The 12,950-nt window shown below is 48.4% G+C and overlaps 1 protein-coding gene across 1 annotated transcript in view; it reads right to left on the reverse strand.

The window, feature by feature from the left end:
• PKHD1 (PKHD1 ciliary IPT domain containing fibrocystin/polyductin) overlaps positions 1 to 12,950 on the reverse strand; it is a 985,750-nt gene that overhangs the window by 434,745 nt on the left and 538,055 nt on the right. Inside the window, exons 47-48 of the mRNA XM_063919219.1 lie at positions 7,509 to 7,644; positions 995 to 1,223 (exon numbers count right to left, since the gene is read on the reverse strand). Coding sequence (XP_063775289.1) covers positions 995 to 1,223; positions 7,509 to 7,644 — 365 coding nt within the window. The remainder of the gene's footprint in view (positions 1 to 994; positions 1,224 to 7,508; positions 7,645 to 12,950) is intronic.

The following is a 12,950-nucleotide window of genomic DNA, read 5'->3' on the forward strand; positions in this document are numbered from 1 at the left end:
ACTGTGGGGCAATGTGTATCTCTGTGGGGCAATGTGTATCTGGCACTGGCACTGTGGGGCAATGTGTATCTCTGTGGGGCAATGTGTATCTGGCAGTGGCACTGTGGGGCAATGTGTATCTGGCAGTGGCACTGTGGGGCAATGTGTATCTGGCACTGTGAGGCAATGTGTATCTCTGTGGGGCAATGTGTATCTGGCACTGTGGGGTAATATGAATCTGGCACTGTGGGGGAAATATGTATCTGGCACTGTAGGGTAATGTGTATCTGACAACGTGTGTACTGTGTAAATAGGGGCTCTACTGCTGTAATGTGCAAAAATTGAATGAAGGTGTGCTGAGAGATGACATAAGGGGTAGGTGATAGTCATGTTGTCACGCCCTATTTTCAGTGGCCACACCCCTTCCGGTATGCGACCACGCCCCTTCTGGCACGTGGCCACATTCATTTTTTCTATGCGCGCCACATACTTGAGTTCATACTTTTTTTTTGAGGGGAGGGGGAGGGGGGCGCCACTCTTCATCTTTCCCTGGGCTCCGAAATCCCTAGTTACGCCTCTGAACGTGACTTGTAGCGCATGGAGCACAGTTGTAAGCGGACACATCTGTATGCTGAAATGCATTTCATATTTGTATATTTTTCTATCGGCCCTGAGTTGTGCATGATGGAATGTTTGTGTGCGTATATACAGTATATATTGGTCACATGCATGGATTATATAAGCGCAGATGCTTCTCTTTTACTATGCAGGGAAAATAACCGGCATGGTATAATCTCGGTCTCTCAGGCCCAGGAACATTTACTGGGAGGTAAGGTGACTTTTACGAGCAGACCTCTGTGAGGTGGCTGAGATAATTTAGTCGGGAAGTCCTGTTGCAGTGTTTCTGTTTCATTGGCTTTTAAAACCGGAGCTTTGAAGCACTGGCAAACTTTATGCAGGGTCGTAAAACTCAGCCATCCTATTTATGTGGTGCTGGCGTTCTGTCACTACTTACAGGCCGATGGACATGCGGTGAAACTTTATATGCGCGTCACAGACACTGACATCGGCCACTTTCCGGCAGGCGTCGGGGAGAATATCCAGGGAAGGCAGTAGGTGGCTCCCTACCGATCCAGTCAGGGAGCCGTCAATGTCTTCCAACATGGCGCAGTGAGGAAATGGGAAGAAGTATTTCTCGGTCGAGTTTATAAATCGCAGCCTTTGTGTTTTTACCGTGAAGCCGCCTACAAATAGCAGTTAGTGCTCATGTTAATATAAGGTACACTTACAGCTTTAGTAATACAACTTTAATGCCACTAAAATATTGTAAATTAAATGTAAACTAATAAATAACACAAAAAACTTAAGTAAATGTGTAACAGGGTCATTCTTATTACTACTACAGTCTGATTGCGCATAGTAGGGATTCCATCGATGGGTAGCGGGAGACAGTGCCGTAACTAGGCATTTTAGCGCTGTGTGCAAGAAATGACATTGGCGCCCCCCCCCCCCCATGTAAGATAGGGGCAGTGCGCGCCGTAGGGGCAGTGCGCGCCATAGGCGCACGAAAAATATATAGGGGCGTGGCTTCATGGGGAAGGGGCGTGGCCACAAAATAATAGCAATTCATACTACGGTGCACAGTAGTCTACATTATTCAAATTACGCTGCACAGTAGCGCCACTACACCAGGTAGAGCCCCTTTTATACATTACAGCAGACAGCGTCCCCCTTTTTACACATTACAGCAGACAGTCTCCCTTTTAACACATTACGGCAGACGGTGTCCCCCTTTATACACATTGCGGCAGCCAGTCCCCCTTTTTACACATTACGGCAGCCAGTCCCCCTTTTTACACATTGCGGCAGCCAGTCCCCCTTTTTACACATTGCGGCAGCCAGTCCCCATTTTTACACATTGCGGCAGCCAGTCCCCCTTTATACACATTGCGGCAGCCAGTCCCCATTTTTACACATTGCGGCAGCCAGTCCCCCTTTTTACACATTGTGGCAGCCAGGCCCCCTTTTTACACATTGAGGCAGCCAGGCCCCCTTTTTACACATTGCGGCAGCCAGGCCCCCTTTTTACACATTGCGGCAGCCAGTCCCCCTTTTTACACATTGCGGCAGCCAGGCCCCCTTTTTACACATTGCGGCAGCCAGGCCCCCTTTTTACACATTGCGGCAGCCAGTCCCCCTTTTTACACATTGCGGCAGCCAGGCCCCCTTTTTACACTTTATGGCAGACGGTGTCCCCCTGAGAGAGAGAGAGAGAGAGAGAGAGAGAGAGAGAGACATACTTACCATCTCCCCACTGACAGGCTCCTCGTGCAGCTCCCTCGGTGCGGGCAGGGTAGATGCTAGAATCAAGTGGGCTAAGGGACCTTTTCCGTCTGGGGGAGGAGTCACAACACAAGGGGGAGGAGCTAGGCCAGCGGGATAGTTTCTCTACTATCCACGCCACCAACTATTACCTTTAGTAATCAGGATGCTGGGATGGAGGAACCGCATCCCAGCATCCACAGCAGCGCCGGGCAGCCAATACGGAAGGAGAGGGGGATGCTGCAGCGGCGCTTACTACCAATGAAATAGCGCTGCTGCGGCTCCAGTCCCCCTCCTTCCTACTCTTTCTCACCTGCCCGGCGCTGTAGCTCTCCTCCACAGCGCGGCGGCGGCGCACGGCGCAGACTTCAGAGGCATGTAATGAGTCAATTTGACTCATTACATGCCGCTGGCCGTGCGCCCTCATGGCAACTGCGCTGTGTGCCAAGCCCACTTGGCACACACGTAGTTAAGGCCCTGGCGGGAGAAGACTGGTAGGTGCCAGTAATTGGTGGTTATAAGAGAGAAGGCGGGGCACAGGCCAGAGGGAGATCTAAGATGGCATGAGGATAGTACTGCAAGCTGAGGTTTGAGATATCTGCAAGGGCTTTGTAGGTGAGCAATCTGAGTTGGATTTGGGAGCGGTGAGAGGGGAAGACTAATATTGTAGCGTCCTTTAGGATGGACTGAATCGGAGACTTGTACAGTAAGTGACAGGAATGTCACATAGGCGGAGGCGGCTGAGGTATGAGATGATGAGGGAATGGATAAGAGCTGTGGTTGCAACATAAGTAAGAAGAGGACATAGCATAGAAACATTTGGAAGCTGAAAATTACAGGACGGGGTGTTCAAAGCTTGGAGAGAGATAAAATACCAAGCAATCCGCTCCTGTCCTTTTTCAAACACAGCCTGTAAAATTACGGGATTGTTTGGTTCCTATATTTCTAAAGAAAAAATGCAGTAAAATCCCTGTTTTTGGGATATTACCGCATTTTCAAATGTACTAACCCCCGGCCGCCAGCTTAACGATGCGTAGGGTATCATCTTCTTTTTATGGCAATACCCTATAGAAGCCTAAGGGCTTCTTACCGCATCCCACCGCTGTCGCCGCTCATGCCAACCCCCCCCGGCATTCCTGTGTGCAGGCAGTCCGTGGTCCTGGAACCCAAACTCCTTCTTTCCCAGCAACACAGCCGGAGGTCCTTCCATCTGCAGGGAGGAGTAGGAGCCTGGGACTGAATGCTGACCCGAGGCTGGGAGGTGACAGAGAGAACCCTGGGAAGTGACGGAGACCCCCCGCACGCCTTCCCACAGGTATCGCAGGGGGCCTCTGTCATCGCATTGCAATGTTAATCGCATATGTTAGTACATATGAGATTAGCATCGCTGCGGTGGGCGGTAATGTATTTTAATATATTCCGCCCACAAAGCTTTGATACATTTCACCCTGGCAGAGAAGTAATGTGAGGAATAAATGAAAGGACTGGGTCAGGTGAGAGGCAAGGCGAGGAGAATTAGGAAACGGTGGCTTCATTAACAGTGAGGGAGCTTTATCATTCCATAATCATCATGGTCAGGTCTTGCACACAGGGCCGGCTCCAGGCACGTTCCACACTGGCTATTTAAGGGCGGGCGGCCGTTTCAAATATGGTGCCGGCCGTCAACCAATCAGAGCTCACGGACTGGCAGCGGCGGCTCCTGATTGGCTGCCGGGCCGCGAGCTTTAATTGGTTCATGGACCAGTGCCATATTTGAGATGACCGGCGCCGGAGACGGGGGAGAGGTGCGCCGCAGACCAGACATCACGGTGAGTGAGCCCGGGGTTGAGGGCGGGACGGGTGTAATATAGCAGCTCGGGACACTTGTCCCTGCTGCCGTAGCTCTCTGACTCCATGTTGCTGAGGTGTCGGGAGTGAAGCTCCCAGACCTCAGCGTTCAGCACACTGCGCACCGCCCATCCCTGCCGCACTGGGATCCAGTTATCTGGCACTGTGGGGGCATTTGTGTATCTGGCAGCACTGTGGGGGCATATAATGTGTATCTGGCAGCACTGCTGGGGGCATATAATGTGTATCTGGCAGCACTGCTGGGGGCATATAATGTGTATCTGGCAGCACTACTGGGGGCATAGAATGTGTACCTTGCATGGCACTGCTGGGGGCATATAATGTGTATCTGGCAGCACTGCTGGGGGCATATAATGTGTATCTCGCACTGCTGGGGGCATTTAATGTGTATCTGGCAGCACTGCTGGGGGCATATAATGTGTATCTGGCAGCACTGCTGGGGGCATATAATGTGTATCTGGCAATGCTGGGGGCATATAATGTGTATCTGGCAGCACTGCTGGGGGCATATAATGTGTATCTGGCAGCACTGCTGGGGGCATATAATGTGTATCTCGCACTGCTGGGGGCATTTAATGTGTATCTGGCAGCACTGCTGGGGGCATATAATGTGTATCTGGCAGCACTGCTGGGGGCATATAATGTGTATCTCGTACTGCTGGGGGCATATAATGTGTATCTGGCAGCACTGCTGGGGGCATATAATGTGTATCTGGCAGCACTGCTGGGGGCATATAATGTGTATCTCGCACTCTGGGGGCATTTAATGTGTATCTGGCAGCACTGCTGGGGGCATATAATGTGTATCTGGCAGCACTGTGGGGCATATAAAGTGTATCTGGCAGCACTGTGGGGGCATTTGTGTATCTGGCAGCGCTGTGGGGGCATATAATGTGTATCTGGCAGCACTGCTGGGGGCATATTATGTGTATCTGGCAGCACTGTGGTGGCATATAATGTGTATCTGGCAGTACTTTTGGGGCATTTGTGTATCTGGCAGCACTGTGGGGGCATATAATGTGTATCTGGCAGCACTGCTGGAGGCATATAATGTTTATCTGACATGGCCCTGCTGGGGGCATAAAATGTGTATCTGGCAATGCTGGGGGCATATAATGTGTATCTGGCAGCACTGCTGGGGGCATAGAATGTGTATCTGGCACTGCTGGGGGCATAGAATGTGTATCTGGCAGCACTGTGGGGCATATAATGTGTATCTGGCAGCACTGCTGGGGGGCATATAATATGAATCTGGCATTGCACTGCTGCGGGCATATGTGCATCTGGCACTGCACTGTTGGCGGCGTATGTGTATCTGGCACTACTGGGGGCATATGTGCATCTGGCACTGCACTATTGGGGGCGTATGTGTATCTGGCACTCTTCAGGAACGTTTTGTGTATCTGACACTATACTAGGGACATTATTTGTAAGGAACACTACTGTGGGCATTATGTGTAAGGCTGCTAATTGTGTGGAGAGCGGGTGTGAAAAGAAATATACTGTATATTTAGAGTTTGATAATATAAAGTTGCAAGGCCATGCCCACTTTCACAGGAGCACGCGAAGACGCGTGCATTAGAGGAGTAGGGTGCTTTTTTAAAAATTTCTCACTCAGGGTGCTAGTAGGTCTGGAGCCGGCCCTGCTTGCACACTCACACATCACGCATTCTCAGGTTGTGACAGAGCATACGTCCTCTAATAGTGGTGGGTGCCAGATGCCAGCCAGTGCGTTCTGTGGTGGCAATGGGGGATCATATTTCCCTATGTACTCAATGGACACACATGTCCTGCGTCCCACCCAATATAAGTTCAGAGGAGAAGCAAGTTTTTTAAAAGGAGGCTTATAACAGGACACACTCTTTAGGTCGAATAACAGGACGCACTCTTTAATAAAGGGGTGAATTATTGAAAGGAATAAAAATGAAATACACACCGTGTAATTGCCTGGATGCAGCGTAGGAGAATGCTCCCCCCCAAATACACCACACAGGGGCACCGTGAAAGGTTCAAAGGACTGTACTTTAAAGGGTGTGTGGTCAATCGGGGTGGCCACGCCCCTTCATATTGGGCCCCCTTGGAGATGCTACAATATGCTGCTGCAAAAGCTGAAGGCTAGATGTTTGCGGACACCTCTGTATCTCTGGAACTTCGCACCTTCAAAGGAATGGCCCATTCTGCCACAACACTTTGGGCCAGATTTATCAAGCCTTGGAGAGTGATAAGTTGTATGGTGACAAGGTACCAACCAATCAGCTCCTGACATTTTTCAAACACAGCCTGTAACATGGCAGTTAGGAGCTGATTGGTTGGTACTTTATCACCATACAACTTATCACTCTCCATGGCTTGATAAATCTGCTCATTTTAACCTTTGGCCTTAAATGTCTCCAACAAGTCATTTGGAAAGAAGGGAATATGATGGTCAAGTACCAGCTACGCAGATTACCCGCCAGCATGCTGAAAAAACAGAACTGTACTCCGTAAAGGGCTTGTTCCCTTAAACCTACTTGTGCCCACTATAAGGAACCGTTATTTTTTATACTTAAGTTTTTTGCTAGTTCTACCAAGCTACAATTAATTAGACAGTTTGGATTGGTTGTTATAGGTTATTGCACATTGGGGGTCATTCTAACCTGATCGCACGCTGCACTTCCTCGCAGCTGTGCGATTGGGTCGGGACCGCGCATGCACGGCGGCCGCATTGCGCAGGCGCATCGTTGCCTGGTGACGACCGTAGCCGGGCAATGACGCCGCAAACAAAGAAAGCGGTCGCAGCAGCGACCGCAAGATTGACAGGAGGAAGGCGGAACCGGGAGGCAACTCACCGTTTTCGGGGAGTGGTGAGTCCAACGCAGGCGTGTCTAGGCGGTCGGAGGGCGGATGTCTGACGTCAATACCGGGACCTGCAACGCTGGATCGATCGCACAGGGTAAGTAACTCTTATCCTGGTCTTCTTTTATACAAAACTTTTTAGCATAGCAGGGCTGCACAAGCTATCGCAGCCCTGCTATGCAGATATACACTCCCCCATAGGCAGCATCTAGTTGATCGCACCAGCAGCAAAAAGTTGCTACGAGCGATCAACTCAGAATGACCCCCATTGTTCTTTGTTTCCCAATAAACAACTGAATGGAACAACACAAAGATGTAAGGAGAACAGAACGTTATTTATAGTTGAAGACGTAAATATTAAAACCACCACTGCCTATTTCTTCTTTAATTGTGATGTTTTAGAGCTATTTAATAAGCTGTTATTATTCAGCACAGGCCCTGAGAGGCCCCCGGGATAAGTCAGGCCACCACAGTACGTGAGACACTTTAATGCAGAAAGTACAGCACTTCGTTCTCTCTCTCACCTTGCCCCCTAATGCAGCCGGAGCAGGTCCTGACAGCACTGCACGACGGGCGATCAAAGTTTATAAACAAAGTGTTATTGATCGTCATCTGGATCCTCTTGGGAGCATTAATACCGGATACCATACAATCACTGTCCTGCGAATGAAACAGACATGTAGACATGATAGACGTATGTCTTGTTGATGCATAAAGTAATAACTGTCTACAGACAAATAGAAGTTAGTACAGGGAATATACATAAGAGAGGCTGGGAGCATGCAGACAGTTCTGCTTCGGTAAAACTCTATAAACAGTAAAAACATGTAAATGCCATTGTGAGGATACCGGGTTTATGTGTGCCCTTGTCTGCCATTTTGGCTGGGCCTGCCATGACAAGGACCATCCAGCAGTTCTTATATCACCTGTAGCACTAGTCACATGGGTCCTGTCTCTTTGCCCTCCCCTGGAGGTTACTCCGCAGGGTGTAGATGGGTTACTTTACTAGTGTGTGAGGAAGGTCTGGTACTTGCTAATCCTAGACGCTTGTCTAACGTGCCCTCCAATTGACATGGCAGGGATGGATAGCAGCCTTTTCCAGTAGGGACCCCGATGGAGTGATTGCTGGAGTGAGTCCTGGTTGGCTAGGTGACAAAGATGGACAGATCACCAGGGCACTTTGGCAGAAAGTTCAACAACACTCGTTTTCCAGTGTAGAGTACAGTCCTGGAATCACTCTATTTATCACTCTTAGGTTCTCCTAGGCATGGGTGATACCCAGGGGGTGAGTTACAATCCCCCAGCTGTTACTACTGGTTGGTTTAAATAAACCATGGTTGATACCCAGAGGAAGAGTTACAACCCACCAGCTATTCCTACTGGTTGGTTTAAATAAACCATGGTTGATACCTGGGGGTGAGTTACAACCCACCAGCTATTCCTACTGGTTGGTTTAACTAAACCATGGTTGATACCCAGGGGGTGAGTTACAACCCCTCAGCTGTTCCTACTGGTTGGTTTAAATAAACCATAGTTCATACCTGGGGGTGAGTTACAACCCCCCAGCTGTTCCTACTGGTTGGTTTAAATATACCATGGTTGATACCCAGAGGAAGAGTTACAACCCCCCAGCTGTTCCTACTGGTTGGTTTAAATAAACCATGGTTGATACCCAGGGGGTGAGTTACAACTAGAGATGAGCGGGTTCGGTTTCTCTGAATCCGAACCCGCCAGAACTTCATGTTTTTTTTCACGGGTCCGAGCGACTCGGATCTTCCCGCCTTACTCGGTTAACCCGAGCGCGCCCGAACGTCATCATGACGCTGTCGGATTCTCGCGAGGCTCGGATTCTATCGCGAGACTCGGATTCTATATAAGGAGCCGCGCGTCGCCGCCATTTTCACACGTGCATTGAGATTGATAGGGAGAGGACGTGGCTGGCGTCCTCTCCGTTTAGACACTTGATTTACTAATTTTGGGGAGCATTAGGAGTACTCAGTAGTGTACAGTGCAGAGTTTTGCTGATAGTGACCAGTGACTGACCACCACTTTTATTTATAATCCGTTCTCTGCCTGAAAAAAGCGATACACAGCACACAGTGACTCAGTCACATACCATATCTGTGTGCACTGCTCAGGCTCAGGCCAGTGTGCTGCATCATCTATTATCTATATATAATATTATATATCTGTCTGACTGCTCAGCTCACACAGCTTATAATTGTGGGGGAGACTGGGGAGCACTACTGCAGTGCCATTTATAGGTTATAGCAGGAGCCAGGAGTACATAATATATTATATAGTGAGTGACCACCAGACACACAGTGCAGTTTATTTAATATATCCGTTCTCTGCCTGAAAAAAGCGATACACACAGTGACTCAGTCAGTCACATACCATATCTGTGTGCACTGCTCAGGCTCAGGCCAGTGTGCTGCATCATCTATATATATTATATATCTGTCTGACTGCTCAGCTCACACAGCTTATAATTGTGGGGGAGACTGGGGAGCACTACTGCAGTGCCAGTTATAGGTTATAGCAGGAGCCAGGAGTACATAATATTATATTAAAATTAAACAGTGCACACTTTTGCTGCAGGAGTGCCACTGCCAGTGTGACTAGTGACCAGTGACCTGACCACCAGTATATAATATTAGTAGTATACTATCTCTTTATCAACCAGTCTATATTAGCAGCAGACACAGTACAGTGCGGTAGTTCACGGCTGTGGCTACCTCTGTGTCGGCACTCGGCAGCCCGTCCATAATTGTATATACCACCTAACCGTGGTTTTTTTTTTTCTTTCTTTATACATACATACTAGTTACGAGTATACTATCTCTTTATCAACCAGTCTATATATTAGCAGCAGACACAGTACAGTGCGGTAGTTCACGGCTGTGGCTACCTCTGTGTCGGCACTCGGCAGCCCGTCCATAATTGTATATACCACCTAACCGTGGTTTTTTTTTCTTTCTTTATACATACATACTAGTTACGAGTATACTATCTCTTTATCAACCAGTCTATATATTAGCAGCAGACACAGTACAGTGCGGTAGTTCACGGCTGTGGCTACCTCTGTGTCGGCACTCGGCAGCCCGTCCATAATTGTATATACCACCTAACCGTGGTTTTTTTTTCTTTCTTTATAGTCATACTAGTTACGAGTATACTATCTCTTTATCAACCAGTCTATATTAGCAGCAGACACAGTACAGTGCGGTAGTTCACGGCTGTGGCTACCTCTGTGTCGGCACTCGGCAGCCCGTCCATAATTGTATATACCACCTAACCGTGGTTTTTTTTTCTTTCTTTATACATACATACTAGTTACGAGTATACTATCTCTTTATCAACCAGTCTATATATTAGCAGCAGACACAGTACAGTGCGGTAGTTCACGGCTGTGGCTACCTCTGTGTCGGCACTCGGCAGCCCGTCCATAATTGTATATACCACCTAACCGTGGTTTTTTTTTCTTTCTTTATACATACATACTAGTTACGAGTATACTATCTCTTTATCAACCAGTCTATATATTAGCAGCAGACACAGTACAGTGCGGTAGTTCACGGCTGTGGCTACCTCTGTGTCGGCACTCGGCAGCCCGTCCATAATTGTATATACCACCTAACCGTGGTTTTTTTTTCTTTCTTTATACATACATACTAGTTACGAGTATACTATCTCTTTATCAACCAGTCTATATATTAGCAGCAGACACAGTACAGTGCGGTAGTTCACGGCTGTGGCTACCTCTGTGTCGGCACTCGGCAGCCCGTCCATAATTGTATATACCAGTGACCTAACCGTGGGTTTTTTTTCTTTCTTTATACATACATACTAGTTACGAGTATACTATCTCTTTATCAACCAGTCTATATATTAGCAGCAGACACAGTACAGTGCGGTAGTTCACGGCTGTGGCTACGTCTGTGTCGGCACTCGGCAGCCCGTCCATAATTGTATATACCACCTAACCGTGGTTTTTTTTTCTTTCTTTATACATACATACTAGTTACGAGTATACTATCTCTTTATCAACCAGTCTATATATTAGCAGCAGACACAGTACAGTGCGGTAGTTCACGGCTGTGGCTACCTCTGTGTCGGCACTCGGCAGCCCGTCCATAATTGTATATACCACCTAACCGTGGTTTTTTTTTCTTTCTTTATACATACATACTAGTTACGAGTATACTATCTCTTTATCAACCAGTCTATATATTAGCAGCAGACACAGTACAGTGCGGTAGTTCACGGCTGTGGCTACCTCTGTGTCGGCACTCGGCAGCCCGTCCATAATTGTATACTAGTATCCAATCCATCCATCTCCATTGTTTACCTGAGGTGCCTTTTAGTTGTGCCTATTAAAATATGGAGAACAAAAATGTTGAGGTTCCAAAATTAGGGAAAGATCAAGATCCACTTCCACCTCGTGCTGAAGCTGCTGCCACTAGTCATGGCCGAGACGATGAAATGCCAGCAACGTCGTCTGCCAAGGCCGATGCCCAATGGCATAGTACAGAGCATGTCAAAACCAAAACACCAAATATCAGTAAAAAAAGGACTCCAAAACCTAAAATAAAATTGTCGGAGGAGAAGCGTAAACTTGCCAATATGCCATTTACCACACGGAGTGGCAAGGAACGGCTGAGGCCCTGGCCTATGTTCATGGCTAGTGGTTCAGCTTCACATGAGGATGGAAGCACTCAGCCTCTCGCTAGAAAACTGAAAAGACTCAAGCTGGCAAAAGCACCGCAAAGAACTGTGCGTTCCTTGAAATCCCAAATCCACAAGGAGAGTCCAATTGTGTCGGTTGCGATGCCTGACCTTCCCAACACTGGACGTGAAGAGCATGCGCCTTCCACCATTTGCACGCCCCCTGCAAGTGCTGGAAGGAGCACCCGCAGTCCAGTTCCTGATAGTCAGATTGAAGATGTCAGTGTTGAAGTACACCAGGATGAGGAGGATATGGGTGTTGCTGGCGCTGGGGAGGAAATTGACCAGGAGGATTCTGATGGTGAGGTGGTTTGTTTAAGTCAGGCACCCGGGGAGACACCTGTTGTCCGTGGGAGGAATATGGCCGTTGACATGCCAGGTGAAAATACCAAAAAAATCAGCTCTTCGGTGTGGAGGTATTTCACCAGAAATGCGGACAACAGGTGTCAAGCCGTGTGTTCCCTTTGTCAAGCTGTAATAAGTAGGGGTAAGGACGTTAACCACCTCGGAACATCCTCCCTTATACGTCACCTGCAGCGCATTCATAATAAGTCAGTGACAAGTTCAAAAACTTTGGGTGACAGCGGAAGCAGTCCACTGACCAGTAAATCCCTTCCTCTTGTAACCAAGCTCACGCAAACCACCCCACCAACTCCCTCAGTGTCAATTTCCTCCTTCCCCAGGAATGCCAATAGTCCTGCAGGCCATGTCACTGGCAAGTCTGACGAGTCCTCTCCTGCCTGGGATTCCTCCGATGCATCCTTGCGTGTAACGCCTACTGCTGCTGGCGCTGCTGTTGTTGCCGCTGGGAGTCGATGGTCATCCCAGAGGGGAAGTCGTAAGCCCACTTGTACTACTTCCAGTAAGCAATTGACTGTTCAACAGTCCTTTGCGAGGAAGATGAAATATCACAGCAGTCATCCTACTGCAAAGCGGATAACTGAGTCCTTGACAACTATGTTGGTGTTAGACGTGCGTCCGGTATCCGCCGTTAGTTCACAGGGAACTAGACAATTTATTGAGGCAGTGTGCCCCCGTTACCAAATACCATCTAGGTTCCACTTCTGTAGGCAGGCGATACCGAGAATGTACACGGACGTCAGAAAAAGACTCACCAGTGTCCTAAAAAATGCAGTTGTACCCAATGTCCACTTAACCACGGACATGTGGACAAGTGGAGCAGGGCAGGGTCAGGACTATATGACTGTGACAGCCCACTGGGTAGATGTATGGACTCC

The sequence above is a fragment of the Pseudophryne corroboree genome, chromosome 4 (genome assembly GCF_028390025.1).
Source record: "Pseudophryne corroboree isolate aPseCor3 chromosome 4, aPseCor3.hap2, whole genome shotgun sequence".
Classification (NCBI taxonomy): Eukaryota; Metazoa; Chordata; class Amphibia; order Anura; family Myobatrachidae; genus Pseudophryne; species Pseudophryne corroboree.